Source organism: Daphnia pulicaria, chromosome 6 (assembly GCF_021234035.1).
Source record: "Daphnia pulicaria isolate SC F1-1A chromosome 6, SC_F0-13Bv2, whole genome shotgun sequence".
Lineage (NCBI taxonomy): Eukaryota > Metazoa > Arthropoda > Branchiopoda > Diplostraca > Daphniidae > Daphnia > Daphnia pulicaria.
Genome location: NC_060918.1, coordinates 17,257,320 through 17,281,676, shown reverse-complemented (window position 1 = coordinate 17,281,676; position 24,357 = coordinate 17,257,320). Strand labels below are relative to the sequence as shown.

Sequence of the window (24,357 nt, the reverse complement as noted above, 5' to 3'; positions counted from 1 at the left end):
TATTTCCATGGAATTAGGAACTACTACAAAAAGCTTTTGGCGTTTCATTGAAAGCCAGAAGCGCGTGGGAGAAGGTTCCTTTGAATAAAAAAGTTTATATTTTTTTTAAAGCAGGAGATTTGGTTTCCACAAAATATCGTAGTCAACTCGATGCATCTACCATGCTGGGACAAGGCAAAACAGTTTATCAAGCTGAAATTGATGCAGCTTGTGAATTAGCGGATTTTTTGCGGTAAAACAAATATAGAACATATTGGTATTGATGACGTTACTCAAGAAGTTTTATAAAAATAGATTTATTGCAGAGTTTGCTCAACGATTGTATGATTATCAACCAGTAAACGTTGTTCCTTCGATACAAAATTCGGTAAAATATTTATTTACATTAAAGAAACCATAAACTTTAAGATTAACTTAATTCATGTGTAGGTTCGACATAGAGTGTTGGAAGGATTTATCGCCGCTATTTCTCCATTCAATTTCACAGCCATTGGAGGAAACCTTGCATATGCCCCTGCGATTATGGTACTCTTCAACCATTCTTTATTTAAGAATTTATTTATGTTTAGAATGGTTTTGTGATTAGGGAAATGTTGTTCTGTGGAAACCCTCTGACACAGCATTGTTGTCGAACTATATAGCATTCCGATTGATGGAAGAAAGTGGAATTCTTCCTGGCGTAGTGAATTTCTTGCCTACAGAGGGTCCTACTTTTGGACGAGCGATTACCAACTCGACGCATCTAAGCGCCATTAATTTCACAGGATCTGTTCTGTAATATTTTTAGATACCTGATGGTACCGACGAAATTCTATTGCTATTTTTTTTTTTGGAAACAGTACAGTCCACTGGTTGTGGAAGCAAGTAGGAGAAAATGTTGACCGCTTCCGGAATTTGCCACGTTTGGTTGGCGAGTGTGGAGGGAAGAATTACCATTTGCTTCATTCATCTGCTAATGTGGAGCACGTTGTCAATTCTACCCTTCGTGGCAAAAGCAGCTATTTCTGACGGCTTTTCTGATGGCACATGATCGTTGTCATGAAGAAAGCGATTTAGTGAATGAAAGAATTTTCAAGATAATTTGTTTTTCATACAACATGTCCGTAAAACGTGTCATGGAGTAGTGTAGATGTTGGGTGAGAATTTAACGTGTTTAATCATCATCAAGCAGGTACAATACCGCAAGGCTAAGAAGCGAGGGTGAGAAATAAATCGTATAAAAGGAGATAGAAAAGGCCAGAGACACCAGTAAACTGATCATCACGGACAAGGCAACAACTTCAGTGCACTACCTGTACCAAGGATTTTTCTTCATCGTATTACTGGTTCGCAACAATGGGTAAATATTCCGTTTCTTTACAAGGATATTTATTGACTGTTGGTAAATATGCTCGTTACTGTTGTATATAAACGTTTAACTATGTATGTTAATTTTCTAGTTAACTATGGCGACATGCTGCTGTTGGACGTTCCATCGTTAATGGCTGGTTCGACTACACTGGTGTTTCCTGGGTATGGTGTATACCAAGTAACAGCAGCGAAAGAATAGTACTTGATACGCAACACAACTTACTACATTAACAGGCTCCAGAGTACTACACCACCAAGGCTCCAAAGTACAAGTCGAAAACTTAATCTGCCCCGAGTCACATCACGCAAGCGCCTGAGTACTGCACTGAGTCTTCCAAGTTCTACAACACCAAAGTTCAAGGTCCAACCTTTAACGTTACACTACAATCTACGCTTTTTTAGCTCACTATACTGATGCTCCAAATTATATTCTGCCTGCAGCTACTACACCGAGTCTCCAGATATTCACCATCAGAGCGATCTTCACCGAAGTGTCCAAGTACTAGACTACAACCTACTGCAGCTCACTGTGTGTCACAACTGTCTTCTTTACCGTATTAAATCGGTTTCCAATCATGGGTAAATATTCATTTTATTTTTAGTTGTGAATCAATTTTATCTCATTTTTGGTTGTTGACAAGAACATTAAATTTTTAAACTGTATTGTTTCATTGATTAGATAGCGCTGATATGTGATATATTGTTTAAGGCTGGGTCGACCACGGGTGCACTGATGTCTCCTGGATATGGCCGATACCAAATCACCACAAGCTGCCATACTTCACAACAACGAGGTCCAAGTACTAAACCACTGTGGGATGGAATATTACAAGACTGCTGCTACTTTCTACTACACCAAGGCCCCTAATCCCCTACTGGTTGTCTACTGAAATCACCTCCATACTCAAGTTTGAAAAAATAAGTTTTGATTTTCGCAACAATTTTATTTAACTTTCTAAAAATAAAACATTCATGGTTCGTATGTGTGATAAACTTTTATAATTAAATAAATTGTTTTCTACTGCCAAATAGTGTATTTTTTAATATAATCATGAATGGTGTACAGACCTGAAAAATGTCTGTTTCTAGTCTGTAAAATAGTCAACTCAACGAGCTGCTTTTGGGGATTGGGAAAATGATGTTGTTCGAGCAAATAGACAATTTTCCATTTCTAGTAATGTTAATACAAAAATTACGCGTAGATGTTTTTTTCGTTAGGATCCACTCCCCGGCGTTTAAAAAATGCCCGAAGGACATTACCGAAGGAATCTTGTTCTCTCTAAAGACACACAGAGTATACCTAACTGATGATGAATGAACCTTTTATTAATATATTAAGAATTTATTGGCCTGTTAGCTCAGTTGGTTAGAGCGCCGTGCTAATAACGCGGAGGTCATGAGTTCGATCCTCTTACGGGCCACTATAATGCTTTCATTAAATATTTTCCACTCTAAAAAGGTACTGATAGATTCGAAATATTTTGCTAAAATAGTGAATGCAGATATGGCCGAGTGGTTAAGGCGACTGACTCGAAATCAGTTTCCATCTTGGAGCATAGGTTCGAATCCTACTATCTGCGTTTTGTGGCATTTGCGGCAAATTGCGGGTTCGAGTCCCGCCACGATTAATAGCATATGACGAAACTATTAGTTCATGATGAGTAGTAGTTAACCACAAACCATGGGGAATCATGTCAGATCAATAAAACTACAAATATATCTCGAACACTCAATGAATATCACTGGCTTGCATTGCCTTCACAGTGACGATTGAAATTGGCTGCTGATATAGCCTTGCTTGGTAGATACCTTAAATCATTCTCTCTAAAGACACACAGAGTATACCTAACTGATGATGAATGAACCTTTTATTAATATATTAAGAATTTATTGGCCTGTTAGCTCAGTTGGTTAGAGCGCCGTGCTAATAACGCGGAGGTCATGAGTTCGATCCTCTTACGGGCCACTATAATTCTTTCATTAAATATTTTCCACTCTAAAAAGGTACTGATAGATTCGAAATATTTTGCTAAAATAGTGAATGCAGATATGGCCGAGTGGTTAAAGCGACTGACTCGAAATCAGTTTCCATCTTGGAGCGTAGGTTCGAATCCTACTATCTGCGTTTTGTGGCATTTTATTGGTAAATGTAACTACACAACATTTGATCAAGTGACGCCAGAAGTTATTTCTAGTCATTTTTTGGGAGAACATCCAAGTTTAAAATCAGTAGGGGAGTACACAGTGAGAGAAGAACGAAAGGTCTTTAGGTCTTTAGCATATGTGATGGCCCTGGACAAGACAAGACAAACTAAGCAACGGGGTGACCCTGGATAAGGCATGCTCTCAACAATGGTCCGTACGAGTGGTAAGAACAGTCAGGTCCATCGAAGTCGAGGTCTGTGATCGTAGGCCAGGTTTAGATAGTTTCTAAAAGTAGATGAGAGACAACAAGTACACGTTGCCGAGAATGCACCTTACCATCATGACCAGCGTCTTGAATTCAGCGCGTTGTTGCTCCAGGAACCAGTGAAGACGGCAGAGAAGGATGAGAGAGTCAGAGTTCACCTGTAAAACAGCAGAATAAGTTCCGCTGCCAAGTAATTGTCACTGGCAAAGGTTTCCAAGTTTAAGCATGCCATTTCAGCGATTTCCCAACACTTGGACCAATGAAAATTTTTGCTTGAAAACAGTAAAACAAAAGACAAGTAATTGCCAATTTAACGACGATTTTCGATAATTATAGTTTCGGTTGCTCGCTACCTCTGGCGAGACTCGAACTCGCAATCCCCGGCTTAGGAGGCCGGTGCCTTATCCATTAGGCCACAAAGGCTGAGTTATGTTGAATCTCCTATTCGAGGAATGACGTTATATTGCAAAGCTTTTTCCTAGAAGATAGCCAAACGTCCCATGTTATATAAACATACAGCGATTACCGTCTGTGGACATCGTCTCAATCTTGAAAACCATGTTTTTTGAATAATCTTAACTACAAACTCTATTTACAGCTTTCGAGTTCTATAACTGGACATACATTTACTATTGCAATTAGTTGTATCAAATATCAAGGCTTTCTACTCTCACAATGAGGGATACTCTTTCTCACTATCTCATTTCATTATTTGTGTATGTTCCACGACCTATATCCGAATGTACTTCCTTTTGGTTCGCACTTTCTCTACATCGTAGGAATTAACGTAAAGAAACACCATGAGAACTCGTGTTGTCGTCTATGAACATCTATGAATTCTGCCCATAATGGTGAATGATTTCAAACGATATTAACTTGATAATAAATGGTGGAAAACCAACAATACTAACTAAAATCAAAAGACTAGCCGCCCGATAAGGGACTTGAACCCTTGACCTCAGGATTAAAAGTCCCGCGCTCTACCGTCTGAACTAACCGGGCTTAATAATTGGTATTGCAATAGTTTTCCGTTCGAGTTCATTTTTAAATTTTACGATTGCTTATTTATCTTTTACGGACGTTTTTCTATTCTTCGTAAACAAAATGGGTACACATTCTTTCATCCTATAATTTGTCTCTGACTACATTTTGTGTTTGTAAACTACACTCAAAGACCGCCATAATGCATTTCGGCACTGGTTCTGAAAAATAGACACGTTTCTGGAAACGCCAAGTAACAGGTCATGGCTCCACGGTTCCGAGATAGATCCCGGGACCTAGGATACCCATGACTGCACAGTTAATATTTGTAATCATGCGTAAATTTGAGATACTAGTAAACGATTGAAAATGAGTTGTTCCACTAGAAAATACTAGCATGTGAAACAAATGGCAATTCACCGCAGTTGGTAGGGTTCGAACCTACGCCCTCAGAGAGGAACAGATTTCAAGTCTATCGCCTTAACCACTCGGCCACAACTGCCCCGATTTTTCAGACAATCTAGTAATAATATTTATTGGTTCACCAATATTTCCGTTTGACCTTACTGAAGAGCAGGTTAAATGAGAGATGCAAAACCCTAGCACTTTCTTTAAGTGTAGGTCGTGTGGCCTAATGGATAAGGCGTCGGACTTCTATGAAAGTAGTTATCCGAAAATTGCGGGTTCGAGTCCCGCCACGATTAATAGCATATGACGAAACTATTAGTTCATGATGAGTAGTAGTTAACCACAAACCATGGGGAATAATGTCAGATCAATAAAACTACAAATATATCTCGAACACTCAATGAATATCACTGGCTTGCATTGCCTTCACAGTGACGATTGAAATTGGCTGCTGATATAGCCTTGCTTGGTAGATACCTTAAATCATTCTCTCTAAAGACACACAGAGTATACCTAACTGATGATGAATGAACCTTTTATTAATATATTAATAATTTATTGGCCTGTTAGCTCAGTTGGTTAGAGCGCCGTGCTAATAACGCGGAGGTCATGAGTTCGATCCTCTTACGGGCCACTATAATTCTTTCATTAAATATTTTCCACTCTAAAAAGGTACTGATAGATTCGAAATATTTTGCTAAAATAGTGAATGCAGATATGGCCGAGTGGTTAAGGCGACTGACTCGAAATCAGTTTCCATCTTGAAGCGTAGGTTCGAATCCTACTATCTGCGTTTTGTGGCATTTTATTGGTAAATGTAACTACACAACATTTGATCAAGTGACGCCAGAAGTTATTTCTAGTCATTTTTTGGGAGAACATCCAAGTTTAAAATCAGTAGGGGAGTACACAGTGAGAGAAGAACGAAAGGTCTTTAGGTCTTTAGCATATGTGATGGCCCTGGACAAGACAAGACAAACTAAGCAACGGGGTGACCCTGGATAAGGCATGCTCTCAACAATGGTCCGTACGAGTGGTAAGAACAGTCAGGTCCATCGAAGTCGAGGTCTGTGATCGTAGGCCAGGTTTAGATAGTTTCTAAAAGTAGATGAGAGACAACAAGTACACGTTGCCGAGAATGCACCTTACCATCATGACCAGCGTCTTGAATTCAGCGCGTTGTTGCTCCAGGAACCAGTGAAGACGGCAGAGAAGGATGAGAGAGTCAGAGTTCACCTGTAAAACAGCAGAATAAGTTCCGCTGCCAAGTAATTGTCACTGGCAAAGGTTTCCAAGTTTAAGCATGCCATTTCAGCGATTTCCCAACACTTGGACCAATGAAAATGTTTGCTTGAAAACAGTAAAACAAAAGACAAGTAATTGCCAATTTAACGACGATTTTCGATAATTATAGTTTCGGTTGCTCGCTACCTCTGGCGAGACTCGAACTCGCAATCCCCAGCTTAGGAGGCCGGTGCCTTATCCATTAGGCCACAAAGGCTGAGTTATGTTGAATCTCCTATTCGAGGAATGACGTTATATTGCAAAGCTTTTTCCTAGAAGATAGCCAAACGTCCCATGTTATATAAACATACAGCGATTACCGTCTGTGGACATCGTCTCAATCTTGAAAACCATGTTTTTTGAATAATCTTAACTACAAACTCTATTTACAGCTTTCGAGTTCTATAACTGGACATACATTTACTATTGCAATTAGTTGTATCAAATATCAAGGCTTTCTACTCTCACAATGAGGGATACTCTTTCTCACTATCTCATTTCATTATTTGTGTATGTTCCACGACCTATATCCGAATGTACTTCCTTTTGGTTCGCACTTTCTCTACATCGTAGGAATTAACGTAAAGAAACACCATGAGAACTCGTGTTGTCGTCTATGAACATCTATGAATTCTGCCCATAATGGTGAATGATTTCAAACGATATTAACTTGATAATAAATGGTGGAAAACCAACAATACTAACTAAAATCAAAAGACTAGCCGCCCGATAATGGACTTGAACCCTTGACCTCATGATTAATAGTCCCGCGCTCTACCGTCTGAGCTAACCGGGCTTAATAATTGGTATTGCAATAGTTTTCCGTTCGAGTTCATTTTTAAATTTTACGATTGCTTATAGATCTTTTACGGACGGAAGTACGGACGTTTTTCTATTCTTCGTAAACAAAATGGGTACACATTCTTTCATCCTATAATTTGTCTCTGACTACATTTTGTGTTTGTAAACTACACTCAAAGACCGCCATAATGCATTTCGGCACTGGTTCTGAAAAATAGACACGTTTCTGGAAACGCCAAGTAACAGGTCATGGCTCCACGGTTCCGAGATAGATCCCGGGACCTAGGATACCCATGACTGCACAGTTAATATTTGTAATCATGCGTAAATTTGAGATACTAGTAAACGATTGAAAATGAGTTGTTCCACTAGAAAATACTAGCATGTGAAACAAATGGCAATTCACCGCAGTTGGTAGGGTTCGAACCTACGCCCTCAGAGAGGAACAGATTTCAAGTCTATCGCCTTAACCACTCGGCCACAACTGCCCCGATTTTTCAGACAATCTAGTAATAATATTTATTGGTTCACCAATATTTCCGTTTGACCTTACTGAAGAGCAGGTTAAATGAGAGATGCAAAACCCTAGCACTTTCTTTAAGTGTAGGTCGTGTGGCCTAATGGATAAGGCGTCGGACTTCTATGAAAGTAGTTATCCGAAAATTGCGGGTTCGAGTCCCGCCACGATTAATAGCATATGACGAAACTATTAGTTCATGATGAGTAGTAGTTAACCACAAACCATGGGGAATAATGTCAGATCAATAAAACTACAAATATATCTCGAACACTCAATGAATATCACTGGCTTGCATTGCCTTCACAGTGACGATTGAAATTGGCTGCTGATATAGCCTTGCTTGGTAGATACCTTAAATCATTCTCTCTAAAGACACACAGAGTATACCTAACTGATGATGAATGAACCTTTTATTAATATATTAATAATTTATTGGCCTGTTAGCTCAGTTGGTTAGAGCGCCGTGCTAATAACGCGGAGGTCATGAGTTCGATCCTCTTACGGGCCACTATAATTCTTTCATTAAATATTTTCCACTCTAAAAAGGTACTGATAGATTCGAAATATTTTGCTAAAATAGTGAATGCAGATATGGCCGAGTGGTTAAGGCGACTGACTCGAAATCAGTTTCCATCTTGAAGCGTAGGTTCGAATCCTACTATCTGCGTTTTGTGGCATTTTATTGGTAAATGTAACTACACAACATTTGATCAAGTGACGCCAGAAGTTATTTCTAGTCATTTTTTGGGAGAACATCCAAGTTTAAAATCAGTAGGGGAGTACACAGTGAGAGAAGAACGAAAGGTCTTTAGGTCTTTAGCATATGTGATGGCCCTGGACAAGACAAGACAAACTAAGCAACGGGGTGACCCTGGATAAGGCATGCTCTCAACAATGGTCCGTACGAGTGGTAAGAACAGTCAGGTCCATCGAAGTCGAGGTCTGTGATCGTAGGCCAGGTTTAGATAGTTTCTAAAAGTAGATGAGAGACAACAAGTACACGTTGCCGAGAATGCACCTTACCATCATGACCAGCGTCTTGAATTCAGCGCGTTGTTGCTCCAGGAACCAGTGAAGACGGCAGAGAAGGATGAGAGAGTCAGAGTTCACCTGTAAAACAGCAGAATAAGTTCCGCTGCCAAGTAATTGTCACTGGCAAAGGTTTCCAAGTTTAAGCATGCCATTTCAGCGATTTCCCAACACTTGGACCAATGAAAATGTTTGCTTGAAAACAGTAAAACAAAAGACAAGTAATTGCCAATTTAACGACGATTTTCGATAATTATAGTTTCGGTTGCTCGCTACCTCTGGCGAGACTCGAACTCGCAATCCCCAGCTTAGGAGGCCGGTGCCTTATCCATTAGGCCACAAAGGCTGAGTTATGTTGAATCTCCTATTCGAGGAATGACGTTATATTGCAAAGCTTTTTCCTAGAAGATAGCCAAACGTCCCATGTTATATAAACATACAGCGATTACCGTCTGTGGACATCGTCTCAATCTTGAAAACCATGTTTTTTGAATAATCTTAACTACAAACTCTATTTACAGCTTTCGAGTTCTATAACTGGACATACATTTACTATTGCAATTAGTTGTATCAAATATCAAGGCTTTCTACTCTCACAATGAGGGATACTCTTTCTCACTATCTCATTTCATTATTTGTGTATGTTCCACGACCTATATCCGAATGTACTTCCTTTTGGTTCGCACTTTCTCTACATCGTAGGAATTAACGTAAAGAAACACCATGAGAACTCGTGTTGTCGTCTATGAACATCTATGAATTCTGCCCATAATGGTGAATGATTTCAAACGATATTAACTTGATAATAAATGGTGGAAAACCAACAATACTAACTAAAATCAAAAGACTAGCCGCCCGATAATGGACTTGAACCCTTGACCTCATGATTAATAGTCCCGCGCTCTACCGTCTGAGCTAACCGGGCTTAATAATTGGTATTGCAATAGTTTTCCGTTCGAGTTCATTTTTAAATTTTACGATTGCTTATAGATCTTTTACGGACGGAAGTACGGACGTTTTTCTATTCTTCGTAAACAAAATGGGTACACATTCTTTCATCCTATAATTTGTCTCTGACTACATTTTGTGTTTGTAAACTACACTCAAAGACCGCCATAATGCATTTCGGCACTGGTTCTGAAAAATAGACACGTTTCTGGAAACGCCAAGTAACAGGTCATGGCTCCACGGTTCCGAGATAGATCCCGGGACCTAGGATACCCATGACTGCACAGTTAATATTTGTAATCATGCGTAAATTTGAGATACTAGTAAACGATTGAAAATGAGTTGTTCCACTAGAAAATACTAGCATGTGAAACAAATGGCAATTCACCGCAGTTGGTAGGGTTCGAACCTACGCCCTCAGAGAGGAACAGATTTCAAGTCTATCGCCTTAACCACTCGACCACAACTGCCCCGATTTTTCAGACAATCTAGTAATAATATTTATTGGTTCACCAATATTTCCGTTTGATCTTACTGAAGAGCAGGTTAAATGAGAGATGCAAAATCCTAGCACTTTCTTTAAGTGTAGGTCGTGTGGCCTAATGGATAAGGCGTCGGACTTCTATGAAAGTAGTTATCCGAAAATTGCGGGTTCGAGTCCCGCCACGATTAATAGCATATGACGAAACTATTAGTTCATGATGAGTAGTAGTTAACCACAAACCATGGGGAATCATGTCAGATCAATAAAACTACAAATATATTATGTCGCCTTCACAGTGACGATTGAAATTGGCTGCTGATATAGCCTTGCTTGGTAGATACCTTAAATCATTCTCTCTAAAGACACACAGAGTATACCTAACTGATGATGAATGAACCTTTTATTAATATATTAAGAATTTATTGGCCTGTTAGCTCAGTTGGTTAGAGCGCCGTGCTAATAACGCGGAGGTCATGAGTTCGATCCTCTTACGGGCCACTATAATTCTTTCATTAAATATTTTCCACTCTAAAAAGGTACTGATAGATACGAAATATTTTTCTAAAATAGTAAATGCAGATATGGCCGAGTGGTTAAAGCGACTGACTCGAAATCAGTTTCCATCTTGGAGCGTAGGTTCGAATCCTACTATCTGCGTTTTGTGGCATTTTATTGGTAAATGTAACTACACAACATTTGATCAAGTGACGCCAGAAGTTATTTCTAGTCATTTTTTGGGAGAACATTCAAGTTTAAAATCAGTAGGGGAGTACACAGTGAGAGAAGAACGAAAGGTCTTTAGGTCTTTAGCATATGTGATGGCCCTGGACAAGACAAGACAAACTAAGCAACGGGGTGACCCTGGATAAGGCATGCTCTCAACAATGGTCCGTACGAGTGGTAAGAACAGTCAGGTCCATCGAAGTCGAGATCTGTGATCGTAGGCCAGGTTTAGATAGTTTCTAAAAGTAGATGAGAGACAACAAGTACACGTTGCCGAGAATGCACCTTACCATCATGACCAGCGTCTTGAATTCAGCGCGTTGTTGCTCCAGGAACCAATGAAGACGGCAGAGAAGGATGAGAGAGTCAGAGTTCACCTGTAAAACAGCAGAATAAGTTCCGCTGCCAAGTAATTGTCACTGGCAAAGGTTTCCAAGTTTAAGCATGCCATTTCAGCGATTTCCCAACACTTGGACCAATGAAAATTTTTGCTTGAAAACAGTAAAACAAAAGACAAGTAATTGCCAATTTAACGACGATTTTCGATAATTATAGTTTCGGTTGCTCGCTACCTCTGGCGAGACTCGAACTCGCAATCCCCGGCTTAGGAGGCCGGTGCCTTATCCATTAGGCCACAAAGGCTGAGTTATGTTGAATCTCCTATTCGAGGAATGACGTTATATTGCAAAGCTTTTTCCTAGAAGATAGCCAAACGTCCCATGTTATATAAACATACAGCGATTACCGTCTGTGGACATCGTCTCAATCTTGAAAACCATGTTTTTTGAATAATCTTAACTACAAACTCTATTTACAGCTTTCGAGTTCTATAACTGGACATACATTTACTATTGCAATTAGTTGTATCAAATATCAAGGCTTTCTACTCTCACAATGAGGGATACTCTTTCTCACTATCTCATTTCATTATTTGTGTATGTTCCACGACCTATATCCGAATGTACTTCCTTTTGGTTCGCACTTTCTCTACATCGTAGGAATTAACGTAAAGAAACACCATGAGAACTCGTGTTGTCGTCTATGAACATCTATGAATTCTGCCCATAATGGTGAATGATTTCAAACGATATTAACTTGATAATAAATGGTGGAAAACCAACAATACTAACTATAATCAGAAGACTAGCCGCCCGATAAGGGACTTGAACCCTTGACCTCAGGATTAAAAGTCCCGCGCTCTACCGTCTGAGCTAACCGGGCTTAATAATTGGTATTGCAATAGTTTTCCGTTCGAGTTCATTTTTAAATTTTACGATTGCTTATAGATCTTTTACGGACGGAAGTACGGACGTTTTTCTATTCTTCGTAAACAAAATGGGTACACATTCTTTCATCCTATAATTTGTCTCTGACTACATTTTGTGTTTGTAAACTACACTCAAAGACCGCCATAATGCATTTCGGCACTGGTTCTGAAAAATAGACACGTTTCTGGAAACGCCAAGTAACAGGTCATGGCTCCACGGTTCCGAGATAGATCCCGGGACCTAGGATACCCATGACTGCACAGTTAATATTTGTAATCATGCGTAAATTTGAGATACTAGTAAACGATTGAAAATGAGTTGTTCCACTAGAAAATACTAGCATGTGAAACAAATGGCAATTCACCGCAGTTGGTAGGGTTCGAACCTACGCCCTCAGAGAGGAATAGATTTCAAGTCTATCGCCTTAACCACTCGGCCACAACTGCCCCGATTTTTCAGACAATCTAGTAATAATATTTATTGGTTCACCAATATTTTCGTTTGACCTTACTGAAGAGCAGGTTAAATGAGAGATGCAAAATCCTAGCACTTTCTTTAAGTGTAGGTCGTGTGGCCTAATGGATAAGGCGTCGGACTTCTATGAAAGTAGTTATCCGAAAATTGCGGGTTCGAGTCCCGCCACGATTAATAGCATATGACGAAACTATTAGTTCATGATGAGTAGTAGTTAACCACAAACCATGGGGAATCATGTCAGATCAATAAAACTACAAATATATCTCGAACACTCAATGAATATCACTGGCTTGCATTGCCTTCACAGTGACGATTGAAATTGGCTGCTGATATAGCCTTTCTTGGTAGATACCTTAAATCATTCTCTCTAAAGACACACAGAGTATACCTAACTGATGATGAATGAACCTTTTATTAATATATTAAGAATTTATTGGCCTGTTAGCTCAGTTGGTTAGAGCGCCGTGCTAATAACGCGGAGGTCATGAGTTCGATCCTCTTACGGGCCACTATAATTCTTTCATTAAATATTTTCCACTCTAAAAAGGTACTGATAGATTCGAAATATTTTGCTAAATTAGTGAATGAAGATATGGCCGAGTGGTTAAGGCGACTGACTGGAAATCAGTTTCTATCTTGGAGCGTAGGTTCGAATCCTACTATCTGCGTTTTGTGGCATTTTATTGGTAAATGTAACTACACAACATTTGATCAAGTGACGCCAGAAGTTATTTCTAGTCATTTTTTGGGAGAACATTCAAGTTTAAAATCAGTAGGGGAGTACACAGTGAGAGAAGAACGAAAGGTCTTTAGGTCTTTAGCATATGTGATGGCCCTGGACAAGACAAGACAAACTAAGCAACGGGGTGACCCTGGATAAGGCATGCTCTCAACAACGGTCCGTACGAGTGGTAAGAACAGTCAGGTCCATCGAAGTCGAGGTCTGTGATCGTAGGCCAGGTTTAGATAGTTTCTAAAAGTAGATGAGAGACAACAAGTACACGTTGCCGAGAATGCACCTTACCATCATGACCAGCGTCTTGAATTCAGCGCGTTGTTGCTCCAGGAACCAGTGAAGACGGCAGAGAAGGATGAGAGAGTCAGAGTTCACCTGTAAAACAGCAGAATAAGTTCCGCTGCCAAGTAATTGTCACTGGCAAAGGTTTCCAAGTTTAAGCATGCCATTTCAGCGATTTCCCAACACTTGGACCAATGAAAATTTTTGCTTGAAAACAGTAAAACAAAAGACAAGTAATTGCCAATTTAACGACGATTTTCGATAATTATAGTTTCGGTTGCTCGCTACCTCTGGCGAGACTCGAACTCGCAATCCCCGGCTTAGGAGGCCGGTGCCTTATCCATTAGGCCACAAAGGCTGAGATATGTTGAATCTCCTATTCGAGGAATGACGTTATATTGCAAAGCTTTTACCTAGAAGATAGCCAAACGTCCCATGTTGTATAAACGTACAGCGATTACCGTCTGTGGACATCGTCTCAATCTTGAAAACCATGTTATTTGAATAATCTTAACTACAAACTCTATTTACAGCTTTCGAGTTCTATAACTGGACATACATTTACTATTGCAATTAGTTGTATCAAATATCAAGGCTTTCTACTCTCACAAAACAAATGGCAATTCACCGCAGTTGGTAGGGTTCGAACCTACGCCCTCAGAGAGGAATAGATTTCAAGTCTATCGCCTTAACCACTCAGCCACAACTGCCCCGATTTTTCAGACAATCTAGTAATAATATTTATTGGTTCACCAATATTTCCGTTTGACCTTACTGAAGAGCAGGTTAAATGAGAGATGCAAAATCCTAGCACTTTCTTTAAGTGTAGGTCGTGTGGCCTAATGGATAAGGCGTCGGACTTCTATGAAAGTAGTTATCCGAAAATTGCGGGTTCGAGTCCCGCCACGATTAATAGCATATGACGAAACTATTAGTTCATGATGAGTAGTAGTTAACCACAAACCATGGGGAATCATGTCAGATCAATAAAACTACAAATATATCTCGAACACTCAATGAATATCACTGGCTTGCATTGCCTTCACAGTGACGATTGAAATTGGCTGCTGATATAGCCTTGCTTGGTAGATACCTTAAATCATTCTCTCTAAAGACACACAGAGTATACCTAACTGATGATGAATGAACCTTTTATTAATATATTAAGAATTTATTGGCCTGTTAGCTCAGTTGGTTAGAGCGCCGTGCTAATAACGCGGAGGTCATGAGTTCGATCCTCTTACGGGCCACTATAATTCTTTCATTAAATATTTTCCACTCTAAAAAGGTACTGATACATTCGAAATATTTTGCTAAAATAGTGAAAGCAGATATGGCCGAGTGGTTAAGGGGACTGACTCGAAATCAGTTTCCATCTTGGAGCGTAGGTTCGAATCCTACTATCTGCGTTTTGTGGCATTTTATTGGTAAATGTAACTACACCACATTTGATCAAGTGACGCCAGAAGTTATTTCTAGTCATTTTTTGGGAGAACATCCAAGTTTAAAATCAGTAGGGGAGTACACAGTGAGAGAAGAACGAAAGGTCTTTAGGTCTTTAGCATATGTGATGGCCCTGGACAAGACAAGACAAACTAAGCAACGGGGTGACCCTGGATAAGGCATGCTCTCAACAATGGTCCGTACGAGTGGTAAGAACAGTCAGGTCCATCGAAGTCGAGGTCTGTGATCGTAGGCCAGGTTTAGATAGTTTCTAAAAGTAGATGAGAGACAACAAGTACACGTTGCCGAGAATGCACCTTACCATCATGACCAGCGTCTTGAATTCAGCGCGTTGTTGCTCCAGGAACCAGTGAAGACGGCAGAGAAGGATGAGAGAGTCAGAGTTCACCTGTAAAACAGCACAATAAGTTCCGCTGCCAAGTAATTGTCACTGGCAAAGGTTTCCAAGTTTAAGCATGCCATTTCAGCGATTTCCCAACACTTGGACCAATGAAAATTTTTGCTTGAAAACAGTAAAACAAAAGACAAGTAATTGCCAATTTAACGACGATTTTCGATAATTATAGTTTCGGTTGCTCGCTACCTCTGGCGAGACTCGAACTCGCAATCCCCGGCTTAGGAGGCCGGTGCCTTATCCATTAGGCCACAAAGGCTGAGTTATGTTGAATCTCCTATTCGAGGAATGACGTTATATTGCAAAGCTTTTACCTAGAAGATAGCCAAACGTCCCATGTTGTATAAACATACAGCGATTACCGTCTGTGGACATCGTCTCAATCTTGAAAACCATGTTTTTTGAATAATCTTAACTACAAACTCTATTTACAGCTTTCGAGTTCTATAACTGGACATACATTTACTATTGCAATTAGTTGTATCAAATATCAAGGCTTTCTACTCTCACAATGAGGGATACTCTTTCTCACTATCTCATTTCATTATTTGTGTATGTTCCACGACCTATATCCGAATGTACTTCCTTTTGGTTCGCACTTTCTCTACATCGTAGGAATTAACGTAAAGAAACACCATGAGAACTCGTGTTGTCGTCTATGAACATCTATGAATTCTGCCCATAATGGTGAATGATTTCAAACGATATTAACTTGATAATAAATGGTGGAAAACCAACAATACTAACTATAATCAGAAGACTAGCCGCCCGATAAGGGACTTGAACCCTTGACCTCAGGATTAAAAGTCCCGCGCTCTACCGTCTGAGCTAACCGGGCTTAATAATTGGTATTGCAATAGTTTTCCGTTCGAGTTCATTTTTAAATTTTACGATTGCTTATAGATCTTTTACGGACGGAAGTACGGACGTTTTTCTATTCTTCGTAAACAAAATGGGTACACATTCTTTCATCCTATAATTTGTCTCTGACTACATTTTGTGTTTGTAAACTACACTCAAAGACCGCCATAATGCATTTCGGCACTGGTTCTGAAAAATAGACACGTTTCTGGAAACGCCAAGTAACAGGTCATGGCTCCACGGTTCCGAGATAGATCCCGGGACCTAGGATACCCATGACTGCACAGTTAATATTTGTAATCATGCGTAAATTTGAGATACTAGTAAACGATTGAAAATGAGTTGTTCCACTAGAAAATACTAGCATGTGAAACTAATGGCAATTCACCGCAGTTGGTAGGGTTCGAACCTACGCCCTCAGAGAGGAATAGATTTCAAGTCTATCGCCTTAACCACTCGGCCACAACTGCCCCGATTTTTCAGACAATCTAGTAATAATATTTATTGGTTCACCAATATTTCCGTTTGACCTTACTGAAGAGCAGGTTAAATGAGAGATGCAAAATCCTAGCACTTTCTTTAAGTGTAGGTCGTGTGGCCTAATGGATAAGGCGTCGGACTTCTATGAAAGTAGTTATCCGAAAATTGCGGGTTCGAGTCCCGCCACGATTAATAGCATATGACGAAACTATTAGTTCATGATGAGTAGTAGTTAACCACAAACCATGGGGAATAATGTCAGATCAATAAAACTACAAATATATCTCGAACACTCAATGAATATCACTGGGTTGCATTGCCTTCACAGTGACGATTGAAATTGGCTGCTAATATAGCCTTGCTTGGTAGATACCTTAAATCATTCTCTCTAAAGACACACAGAGTATACCTAACTGATGATGAATGAACCTTTTATTAATATATTATGAATTTATTGGCCTGTTAGCTCAGTTGGTTAGAGCGCCGTGCTAATAACGCGGAGGTCATGAGTTCGATCCTCTTACGGGCCACTATAATTCTTTCGTTACATATTTTCCACTCTAAAAAGGTACTGATAGATTCGAAATATTTTGCTAAAATAGTAAATGCAGATATGGCCGAGTGGTTAAGGCGACTGACTCGATATCAGTTTCCATCTTGGAGCGTAGGTTCGAATCCTACTATCTGCGTTTTGTGCCATTTTATTGGTAAATGTAACTACACCACATTTGATCAAGTGACGCCAGAAGTTATTTCTAGTCATTTTTTGGGAGAACATCCAAGTTTAAAATCAGTAGGGGAGTACACAGTGAGAGAAGAACGAAAGGTCTTTAGGTCTTTAGCATATGTGATGGCCCTGGACAAGACAAGACAAACTAAGCAACGGGGTGACCCTGGATAAGGCATGCTCTCAACAATGGTCCGTACGAGTGGTAAGAACAGTCAGGTCCATCGAAGTCGAGGTCTGTGATCGTAGGCCAGGTTTAGATAGTTTCTAAAAGTAGATGAGAGACAACAAGTACACGTTGCCGAGAATGCACCTTACCATCATGACCAGCGTCTTGAATTCAGCGCGTTGTTGCTCCAGGAACCAGTGAAGACGGCAGAGAAGGATGAGAGAGTCAGAGTTCACCTGTAAAACAGCAGAATAAGTTCCGCTGCCAAGTAATTGTCACTGGCAAAGGTTTCCAAGTTTAAGCATGCCATTTCAGCGATTTCCCAACACTTGGACCAATGAAAATTTTTGCTTGAAAACAGTAAAACAAAAGACAAGTAATTGCCAATTTAACGACGATTTTCGATAATTATAGTTTCGGTTGCTCGCTACCTCTGGCGAGACTCGAACTCGCAATCCCCGGCTTAGGAGGCCGGTGCCTTATCCATTAGGCCACAAAGGCTGAGTTATGTTGAATCTCCTATTCGAGGAATGACGTTATATTGCAAAGCTTTTACCTAGAAGATAGCCAAACGTCCCATGTTGTATAAACATACAGCGATTACCGTCTGTGGACATCGTCTCAATCTTGAAAACCATGTTTTTTGAATAATCTTAACTACAAACTCTATTTACAGCTTTCGAGTTCTATAACTGGACATACATTTACTATTGCAATTAGTTGTATCAAATATCAAGGCTTTCTACTCTCACAATGAGGGATACTCTTTCTCACTATCTCATTTCATTATTTGTGTATGTTCCACGACCTATATCCGAATGTACTTCCTTTTGGTTCGCACTTTCTCTACATCGTAGGAATTAACGTAAAGAAACACCATGAGAACTCGTGTTGTCGTCTATGAACATCTATGAATTCTGCCCATAATGGTGAATGATTTCAAACGATATTAACTTGATAATAAATGGTGGAAAACCAACAATACTAACTAAAATCAGAAGACTAGCCGCCCGATAAGGGACTTGAACCCTTGACCTCAGGATTAAAAGTCCCGCGCTCTACCGTCTGAGCTAACCGGGCTTAATAATTGGTATTGCAATAGTTTTCCGTTCGAGTTCATTTTTAAATTTTACGATTGCTTATAGATCTTTTACGGACGGAAGTACGGACGTTTTTCTATTCTTCGTAAACAAAATGGGTACACATTCTTTCATCCTATAATTTGTCTCTGACTACATTTTGTGTTTGTAAACTACACTCAAAGACCGCCATAATGCATTTCGGCACTGGTTCTGAAAAATAGACACGTTTCTGGAAACGCCAAGTAACAGGTCATGGCTCCACGGTTCCGAGATAGATCCCGGGACCTAGGATACCCATGACTGCACAGTTAATATTTGTAATCATGCGTAAATTTGAGATACTAGTAAACGATTGAAAATGAGTTGTTCCACTAGAAAATACTAGCATGTGAAACAATGGCAATTCACCGCAGTTGGTAGGGTTCGAACCTACGCCCTCAGAGAGGAATAGATTTCAAGTCTATCGCCTTAACCACTCGGCCGCAACTTCCCCGATTTTTCAGACAATCTAGTAATAGTATTTATTGGTTCACCAATATTTCCGTTTGACCTTACTGAAGAGCAGGTTAAATGAGAGATGCAAAATCCTAGCACTTTCTTTAAGTGTAGGTCGTGTGGCCTAATGGATAAGGCGTCGGACTTCTATGAAAGTAGTTATCCGAAAATTGCGGGTTCGAGTCCCGCCACGATTAATAGCATATGACGAAACTATTAGTTCATGATGAGTAGTAGTTAACCACAAACCATGGGGAATCATGTCAGATCAATAAAACTACAAATATATCTCGAACACTCAATGAATATCACTGGCTTGCATTGCCTTCACAGTGACGATTGAAATTGGCTGCTGATATAGCCTTGCTTGGTAGATACCTTAAATCATTCTCTCTAAAGACACACAGAGTATACCTAACTGATGATGAATGAACCTTTTATTAATATATTAAGAATTTATTGGCCTGTTAGCTCAGTTGGTTAGAGCGCCATGCTAATAACGCGGAGGTCATGAGTTCGATCCTCTTACGGGCCACTATAATTCTTTCATTAAATATTTTCCACTCTAAAAAGGTACTGATAGATTCGAAATATTTTGCTATAGAAATAGCTATAGAAATAGTGAATGCAGATATGGCCGAGTGGTTAAGGCGACTGACTCGAAATCAGTTTCCAGTTTGTAGCGTAGGTTCGAATCCTACTATCTGCGTTTTGTGGCATTTGCGGCAAATTGCGGGTTCGAGTCCCGCCACGATTAATAGCATATGACGAAACTATTAGTTCATGATGAGTAGTAGTTAACCACAAACCATGGGGAATCATGTCAGATCAATAAAACTACAAATATATCTCGAACACTCAATGAATATCACTGGCTTGCATTGCCTTCACAGTGACGATTGAAATTGGCTGCTGATATAGCCTTGCTTGGTAGATACCTTAAATCATTCTCTCTAAAGACACACAGAGTATACCTAACTGATGATGAATGAAACTTTTATTAATATATTAAGAATTTATTGGTCTGTTAGCTCAGTTGGTTAGAGCGCCGTGCTAATAACGCGGAGGTCATGAGTTCGATCCTCTTACGGGCCGCTATAATTCTTTCATTAAATATTTTCCACTCTAAAAAGGTACTGATAGATTCGAAATATTTTGCTAAAATAGTGAATGCAGATATGGCCGAGTGGTTAAGGCGACTGACTCGAAATCAGTTTCCATCTTGGAGCGTAGGTTCGAATCCTACTATCTGCGTGTTGTGGCATTTGCGGCAAATTTCGGGTTCGAGTCCCGCCAGGATTAATAGCATATGACGAAACTATTAGTTCATGATGAGTAGTAGTTAACCACAAACCATGGGGAATCATGTCAGATCAATAAAACTACAAATATATCTCGAACACTCAATGAATATCACTGGCTTGCATTGCCTTCACAGTGACGATTGAAATTGGCTGCTGATATAGCCTTGCTTGGTAGATACCTTAAATCATTCTCTCTAAAGACACACAGAGTATACCTAACTGATGATGAATGAACCTTTTATTAATATATTAAGAATTTATTGGCCTGTTAGCTCAGTTGGTTAGAGCGCCCTGCTAATAACGCGGAGGTCATGAGTTCGATCCTCTTACGGGCCACTATAATTCTTTCGTTACATATTTTCCACTGTAAAAAGGTACTGATAGATTCGAAATATTTTGCTAAAATAGTAAATGCAGATATGGCCGAGTGGTTAAGGCGACTGACTCGAAATCAGTTTCCATCTTGGAGCGTAGGTTCGAATCCTACTATCTGCGTTTTGTGGCATTTGCGGCAAATTGCGGGTTCGAGTCCCGCCACGATTAATAGCATATGACGAAACTATTAGTTCATGATGAGTAGTAGTTAACCACAAACCACGGGGAATCATGTCAGATCAATAAAACTACAAATATATCTCGAACACTCAATGAATATCACTGGCTTGCATTGCTTTCACAGTGACGATTGAAATTGGCTGCTGATATAGCCTTGCTTGGTAGATACCTTAAATCATTCTCTCTAAAGACACACAGAGTATACCTAACTGATGATGAATGAACCTTTTATTAATATATTATGAATTTATTGGCCGGTTAGCTCAGTTGGTTAGAGCGCCGTGCTAATAACGCGGAGGTCATGAGTTCGATCCTCTTACGGGCCACTATAATTCTTTCATTAAATATTTTCCACTCTAAAAAGGTACTGATAGATTCGAAATATTTTGCTAAAATAGTGAATGCAGATATGGCCGAGTGGTTAAGGCGACTGACTCGAAATCAGTTTCCATCTTGGAGCGTAGGTTCGAATCCTACTATCTGCGTTTTGTGCCATTTTATTGGTAAATGTAACTACACAACATTTGATCAAGTGACGCCAGAAGTTATTTCTAGTCATTTTTTGGGAGAACATCCAAGTTTAAAATCAGTAGGGGAGTACACAGTGAGAGAAGAACGAAAGGTCTTTAGGTCTTTAGCATATGTGATGGCCCTGGACAAGACAAGACAAACTAAGCAACGGGGTGACCCTGGATAAGGCATGCTCTCAACAATGGTCCGTACGAGTGGTAAGAACAGTCAGGTCCATCGAAGTCGAGGTCTGTGATCGTAGGCCAGGTTTAGATAGTTTCTAAAAGTAGATGAGAGACAACAAGTACACGTTGCCGAGAATGCACCTTACCATCATGACCAGCGTCTTGAATTCAGCGCGTTGTTGCTCCAGGAACCAGTGAAGACGGCAGAGAATGATGAGAGAGTCAGAGTTCACCTGTAAAACAGCAGAATAAGTTCCGCTGCCAAGTAATTGTCACTGGCAAAGGTTTCCAAGTTTAAGCATGCCATTTCAGCGATTTCCCAACACTTGGACCAATGAAAATTTTTGCTTGAAAACAGTAAAACAAAAGACAAGTAATTGCCAATTTAACGACGATTTTCGATAATTATAGTTTCGGTTGCTCGCTACCTCTGGCGAGACTCGAACTCGCAATCCCCGGCTTAGGAGGCCGGTGCCTTATCCATTAGGCCACAAAGGCTGAGTTATGTTGAATCTCCTATTCGAGTAATGACGTTATATTGCAAAGCTTTTTCCTAGAAGATAGCCAAACGTCCCATGTTATATAAACATACAGCGATTACCGTCTGTGGACATCGTCTCAATCTTGAAAACCATGTTTTTTGAATAATCTTAACTACAAACTCTATTTACAGCTTTCGAGTTCTATAACTGGACATACATTTACTATTGCAATTAGTTGTATCAAATATCAAGGCTTTCTACTCTCACAATGAGGGATACTCTTTCTCACTATCTCATTTCATTATTTGTGTATGTTCCACGACCTATATCCGAATGTACTTCCTTTTGGTTCGCACTTTCTCTACATCGTAGGAATTAACGTAAAGAAACACCATGAGAACTCGTGTTGTCGTCTATGAACATCTATGAATTCTGCCCATAATGGTGAATGATTTCAAACGATATTAACTTGATAATAAATGGTGGAAAACCAACAATACTAACTAAAATCAAAAGACTAGCCGCCCGATAAGGGACTTGAACCCTTGACCTCAGGATTAAAAGTCCCGCGCTCTACCGTCTGAGCTAACCGGGCTTAATAATTGGTATTGCAATAGTTTTCCGTTCGAGTTCATTTTTAAATTTTACGATTGCTTATAGATCTTTTACGGACGGAAGTACGGACGTTTTTCTATTCTTCGTAAACAAAATGGGTACACATTCTTTCATCCTATAATTTGTCTCTGACTACATTTTGTGTTTGTAAACTACACTCAAAGACCGCCATAATGCATTTCGGCACTGGTTCTGAAAAATAGACACGTTTCTGGAAACGCCAAGTAACAGGTCATGGCTCCACGGTTCCGAGATAGATCCCGGGACCTAGGATACCCATGACTGCACAGTTAATATTTGTAATCATGCGTAAATTTGAGATACTAGTAAACGATTGAAAATGAGTTGTTCCACTAGAAAATACTAGCATGTGAAATAAATGGCAATTCACCGCAGTTGGTAGGATTCGAACCTACGCCCTCAGAGAGGAATAGATTTCAAGTCTATCGCCTTAACCACTCGGCCACAACTGCCCCGAATTTTCAGACAATCTAGTAATAATATTTATTGGTTCACCAATATTTCCGTTTGACCTTACTGAAGAGCAGGTTAAATGAGAGATGCAAAATCCTAGCACTTTCTTTAAGTGTAGGTCGTGTGGCCTAATGGATAAGGCGTCGGACTTCTATGAAAGTAGTTATCCGAAAATTGCGGGTTCGAGTCCCGCCACGATTAATAGCATATGACGAAACTATTAGTTCATGATGAGTAGTAGTTAACCACAAACCATGGGGAATCATGTCAGATCAATAAAACTACAAATATATCTCGAACACTCAATGAATATCACTGGCTTGCATTGCCTTCACAGTGACGATTGAAATTGGCTGCTGATATAGCCTTGCTTGGTAGATACCTTAAATCATTCTCTCTAAAGACACACAGAGTATACCTAACTGATGATGAATGAACCTTTTATTCATATATTATGAATTTATTGGCCTGTTAGCTCAGTTGGTTAGAGCGCCGTGCTAATAACGCGGAGGTCATGAGTTCGATCCTCTTACGGGCCACTATAATTCTTTCATTAAATATTTTCCACTCTAAAAAGGTACTGATAGATTCGAAATATTTTGCTAAAATAGTGAATGCAGATATGGCCGAGTGGTTAAGGCGACTGACTCGAAATCAGTTTCCATCTTGGAGCGTAGGTTCGAATCCTACTATCTGCGTTTTGTGCCATTTTATTGGTAAATGTAACTACACAACATTTGATCAAGTGACGCCAGAAGTTATTTCTAGTCATTTTTTGGGAGAACATCCAAGTTTAAAATCAGTAGGGGAGTACACAGTGAGAGAAGAACGAAAGGTCTTTAGGTCTTTAGCATATGTG

At 39.7% G+C, this 24,357-nt stretch overlaps 1 protein-coding gene and 52 non-coding genes across 53 annotated transcripts; 31 read left to right on the top strand and 22 right to left on the bottom strand.

The window, feature by feature from the left end:
- Positions 1-17: 17 nt before the first annotated feature.
- On the top strand, positions 18-2,626 carry LOC124342125 (delta-1-pyrroline-5-carboxylate dehydrogenase, mitochondrial-like; the record flags this gene model as incomplete). The annotated part of the gene is made up of 10 exons (XM_046795096.1): positions 18-232; positions 295-367; positions 430-525; positions 587-774; positions 840-1,099; positions 1,172-1,339; positions 1,440-1,512; positions 1,585-1,711; positions 1,792-1,929; positions 2,030-2,626. Coding segments are annotated over 5 exons (741 nt in total), but the record flags the coding sequence as incomplete, so codon positions are not given.
- A 71-nt stretch (positions 2,627-2,697) lies between these two features.
- Trnai-aau lies at positions 2,698-2,771 on the top strand. The gene has a single exon. It is a non-coding gene; the product is annotated as a tRNA-Ile (tRNA).
- A 77-nt stretch (positions 2,772-2,848) lies between these two features.
- Trnas-cga lies at positions 2,849-2,930 on the top strand. Its single transcript has one exon. It is a non-coding gene; the product is annotated as a tRNA-Ser (tRNA).
- A 312-nt stretch (positions 2,931-3,242) lies between these two features.
- Trnai-aau lies at positions 3,243-3,316 on the top strand. The gene has a single exon. It is a non-coding gene; the product is annotated as a tRNA-Ile (tRNA).
- A 77-nt stretch (positions 3,317-3,393) lies between these two features.
- Trnas-cga lies at positions 3,394-3,475 on the top strand. The gene has a single exon. It is a non-coding gene; the product is annotated as a tRNA-Ser (tRNA).
- A 635-nt stretch (positions 3,476-4,110) lies between these two features.
- On the bottom strand, positions 4,111-4,183 carry Trnar-ccu. The gene has a single exon. It is a non-coding gene; the product is annotated as a tRNA-Arg (tRNA).
- A 978-nt stretch (positions 4,184-5,161) lies between these two features.
- Positions 5,162-5,243, bottom strand: Trnas-uga. Its single transcript has one exon. It is a non-coding gene; the product is annotated as a tRNA-Ser (tRNA).
- A 118-nt stretch (positions 5,244-5,361) lies between these two features.
- Positions 5,362-5,445, top strand: Trnar-ucu. The gene is given in 2 exon segments: positions 5,362-5,398; positions 5,410-5,445. It is a non-coding gene; the product is annotated as a tRNA-Arg (tRNA).
- A 264-nt stretch (positions 5,446-5,709) lies between these two features.
- Positions 5,710-5,783, top strand: Trnai-aau. The gene has a single exon. It is a non-coding gene; the product is annotated as a tRNA-Ile (tRNA).
- Positions 5,784-5,860: 77 nt separating this feature from the next.
- Trnas-cga lies at positions 5,861-5,942 on the top strand. The gene has a single exon. It is a non-coding gene; the product is annotated as a tRNA-Ser (tRNA).
- A 635-nt stretch (positions 5,943-6,577) lies between these two features.
- Positions 6,578-6,650, bottom strand: Trnar-ccu. Its single transcript has one exon. It is a non-coding gene; the product is annotated as a tRNA-Arg (tRNA).
- A 506-nt stretch (positions 6,651-7,156) lies between these two features.
- Trnan-auu lies at positions 7,157-7,229 on the bottom strand. The gene has a single exon. It is a non-coding gene; the product is annotated as a tRNA-Asn (tRNA).
- Positions 7,230-7,640: 411 nt separating this feature from the next.
- On the bottom strand, positions 7,641-7,722 carry Trnas-uga. The gene has a single exon. It is a non-coding gene; the product is annotated as a tRNA-Ser (tRNA).
- A 118-nt stretch (positions 7,723-7,840) lies between these two features.
- On the top strand, positions 7,841-7,924 carry Trnar-ucu. The gene is given in 2 exon segments: positions 7,841-7,877; positions 7,889-7,924. It is a non-coding gene; the product is annotated as a tRNA-Arg (tRNA).
- Positions 7,925-8,188: 264 nt separating this feature from the next.
- Positions 8,189-8,262, top strand: Trnai-aau. The gene has a single exon. It is a non-coding gene; the product is annotated as a tRNA-Ile (tRNA).
- A 77-nt stretch (positions 8,263-8,339) lies between these two features.
- Positions 8,340-8,421, top strand: Trnas-cga. Its single transcript has one exon. It is a non-coding gene; the product is annotated as a tRNA-Ser (tRNA).
- A 635-nt stretch (positions 8,422-9,056) lies between these two features.
- Trnar-ccu lies at positions 9,057-9,129 on the bottom strand. The gene has a single exon. It is a non-coding gene; the product is annotated as a tRNA-Arg (tRNA).
- Positions 9,130-9,635: 506 nt separating this feature from the next.
- On the bottom strand, positions 9,636-9,708 carry Trnan-auu. Its single transcript has one exon. It is a non-coding gene; the product is annotated as a tRNA-Asn (tRNA).
- A 411-nt stretch (positions 9,709-10,119) lies between these two features.
- Trnas-uga lies at positions 10,120-10,201 on the bottom strand. The gene has a single exon. It is a non-coding gene; the product is annotated as a tRNA-Ser (tRNA).
- A 118-nt stretch (positions 10,202-10,319) lies between these two features.
- Trnar-ucu lies at positions 10,320-10,403 on the top strand. Its single transcript is given in 2 exon segments — positions 10,320-10,356; positions 10,368-10,403. It is a non-coding gene; the product is annotated as a tRNA-Arg (tRNA).
- Positions 10,404-10,639: 236 nt separating this feature from the next.
- On the top strand, positions 10,640-10,713 carry Trnai-aau. Its single transcript has one exon. It is a non-coding gene; the product is annotated as a tRNA-Ile (tRNA).
- Positions 10,714-10,790: 77 nt separating this feature from the next.
- Trnas-cga lies at positions 10,791-10,872 on the top strand. The gene has a single exon. It is a non-coding gene; the product is annotated as a tRNA-Ser (tRNA).
- Positions 10,873-11,507: 635 nt separating this feature from the next.
- Trnar-ccu lies at positions 11,508-11,580 on the bottom strand. The gene has a single exon. It is a non-coding gene; the product is annotated as a tRNA-Arg (tRNA).
- Positions 11,581-12,086: 506 nt separating this feature from the next.
- On the bottom strand, positions 12,087-12,159 carry Trnak-uuu. The gene has a single exon. It is a non-coding gene; the product is annotated as a tRNA-Lys (tRNA).
- A 411-nt stretch (positions 12,160-12,570) lies between these two features.
- On the bottom strand, positions 12,571-12,652 carry Trnas-uga. The gene has a single exon. It is a non-coding gene; the product is annotated as a tRNA-Ser (tRNA).
- Positions 12,653-12,770: 118 nt separating this feature from the next.
- Trnar-ucu lies at positions 12,771-12,854 on the top strand. The gene is given in 2 exon segments: positions 12,771-12,807; positions 12,819-12,854. It is a non-coding gene; the product is annotated as a tRNA-Arg (tRNA).
- Positions 12,855-13,118: 264 nt separating this feature from the next.
- Positions 13,119-13,192, top strand: Trnai-aau. Its single transcript has one exon. It is a non-coding gene; the product is annotated as a tRNA-Ile (tRNA).
- Positions 13,193-13,269: 77 nt separating this feature from the next.
- On the top strand, positions 13,270-13,351 carry Trnas-gga. Its single transcript has one exon. It is a non-coding gene; the product is annotated as a tRNA-Ser (tRNA).
- A 635-nt stretch (positions 13,352-13,986) lies between these two features.
- On the bottom strand, positions 13,987-14,059 carry Trnar-ccu. The gene has a single exon. It is a non-coding gene; the product is annotated as a tRNA-Arg (tRNA).
- A 270-nt stretch (positions 14,060-14,329) lies between these two features.
- On the bottom strand, positions 14,330-14,411 carry Trnas-uga. Its single transcript has one exon. It is a non-coding gene; the product is annotated as a tRNA-Ser (tRNA).
- Positions 14,412-14,529: 118 nt separating this feature from the next.
- On the top strand, positions 14,530-14,613 carry Trnar-ucu. The gene is given in 2 exon segments: positions 14,530-14,566; positions 14,578-14,613. It is a non-coding gene; the product is annotated as a tRNA-Arg (tRNA).
- A 264-nt stretch (positions 14,614-14,877) lies between these two features.
- On the top strand, positions 14,878-14,951 carry Trnai-aau. Its single transcript has one exon. It is a non-coding gene; the product is annotated as a tRNA-Ile (tRNA).
- A 77-nt stretch (positions 14,952-15,028) lies between these two features.
- Positions 15,029-15,110, top strand: Trnas-cga. The gene has a single exon. It is a non-coding gene; the product is annotated as a tRNA-Ser (tRNA).
- Positions 15,111-15,745: 635 nt separating this feature from the next.
- Trnar-ccu lies at positions 15,746-15,818 on the bottom strand. Its single transcript has one exon. It is a non-coding gene; the product is annotated as a tRNA-Arg (tRNA).
- Positions 15,819-16,324: 506 nt separating this feature from the next.
- Trnak-uuu lies at positions 16,325-16,397 on the bottom strand. Its single transcript has one exon. It is a non-coding gene; the product is annotated as a tRNA-Lys (tRNA).
- Positions 16,398-16,808: 411 nt separating this feature from the next.
- Positions 16,809-16,890, bottom strand: Trnas-uga. The gene has a single exon. It is a non-coding gene; the product is annotated as a tRNA-Ser (tRNA).
- Positions 16,891-17,008: 118 nt separating this feature from the next.
- Trnar-ucu lies at positions 17,009-17,092 on the top strand. Its single transcript is given in 2 exon segments — positions 17,009-17,045; positions 17,057-17,092. It is a non-coding gene; the product is annotated as a tRNA-Arg (tRNA).
- A 264-nt stretch (positions 17,093-17,356) lies between these two features.
- Positions 17,357-17,430, top strand: Trnai-aau. Its single transcript has one exon. It is a non-coding gene; the product is annotated as a tRNA-Ile (tRNA).
- Positions 17,431-17,507: 77 nt separating this feature from the next.
- On the top strand, positions 17,508-17,589 carry Trnas-cga. Its single transcript has one exon. It is a non-coding gene; the product is annotated as a tRNA-Ser (tRNA).
- Positions 17,590-18,224: 635 nt separating this feature from the next.
- Positions 18,225-18,297, bottom strand: Trnar-ccu. Its single transcript has one exon. It is a non-coding gene; the product is annotated as a tRNA-Arg (tRNA).
- Positions 18,298-18,803: 506 nt separating this feature from the next.
- Trnak-uuu lies at positions 18,804-18,876 on the bottom strand. Its single transcript has one exon. It is a non-coding gene; the product is annotated as a tRNA-Lys (tRNA).
- A 410-nt stretch (positions 18,877-19,286) lies between these two features.
- Trnas-uga lies at positions 19,287-19,368 on the bottom strand. The gene has a single exon. It is a non-coding gene; the product is annotated as a tRNA-Ser (tRNA).
- Positions 19,369-19,486: 118 nt separating this feature from the next.
- Trnar-ucu lies at positions 19,487-19,570 on the top strand. The gene is given in 2 exon segments: positions 19,487-19,523; positions 19,535-19,570. It is a non-coding gene; the product is annotated as a tRNA-Arg (tRNA).
- A 430-nt stretch (positions 19,571-20,000) lies between these two features.
- On the top strand, positions 20,001-20,082 carry Trnas-cga. Its single transcript has one exon. It is a non-coding gene; the product is annotated as a tRNA-Ser (tRNA).
- A 463-nt stretch (positions 20,083-20,545) lies between these two features.
- On the top strand, positions 20,546-20,627 carry Trnas-cga. Its single transcript has one exon. It is a non-coding gene; the product is annotated as a tRNA-Ser (tRNA).
- Positions 20,628-21,090: 463 nt separating this feature from the next.
- On the top strand, positions 21,091-21,172 carry Trnas-cga. Its single transcript has one exon. It is a non-coding gene; the product is annotated as a tRNA-Ser (tRNA).
- Positions 21,173-21,635: 463 nt separating this feature from the next.
- Positions 21,636-21,717, top strand: Trnas-cga. The gene has a single exon. It is a non-coding gene; the product is annotated as a tRNA-Ser (tRNA).
- A 635-nt stretch (positions 21,718-22,352) lies between these two features.
- Trnar-ccu lies at positions 22,353-22,425 on the bottom strand. Its single transcript has one exon. It is a non-coding gene; the product is annotated as a tRNA-Arg (tRNA).
- Positions 22,426-22,931: 506 nt separating this feature from the next.
- On the bottom strand, positions 22,932-23,004 carry Trnak-uuu. The gene has a single exon. It is a non-coding gene; the product is annotated as a tRNA-Lys (tRNA).
- A 411-nt stretch (positions 23,005-23,415) lies between these two features.
- Positions 23,416-23,497, bottom strand: Trnas-uga. The gene has a single exon. It is a non-coding gene; the product is annotated as a tRNA-Ser (tRNA).
- Positions 23,498-23,615: 118 nt separating this feature from the next.
- Positions 23,616-23,699, top strand: Trnar-ucu. Its single transcript is given in 2 exon segments — positions 23,616-23,652; positions 23,664-23,699. It is a non-coding gene; the product is annotated as a tRNA-Arg (tRNA).
- Positions 23,700-23,963: 264 nt separating this feature from the next.
- Trnai-aau lies at positions 23,964-24,037 on the top strand. Its single transcript has one exon. It is a non-coding gene; the product is annotated as a tRNA-Ile (tRNA).
- A 77-nt stretch (positions 24,038-24,114) lies between these two features.
- Positions 24,115-24,196, top strand: Trnas-cga. The gene has a single exon. It is a non-coding gene; the product is annotated as a tRNA-Ser (tRNA).
- The last annotated feature ends 161 nt before the right edge of the window (positions 24,197-24,357 follow it).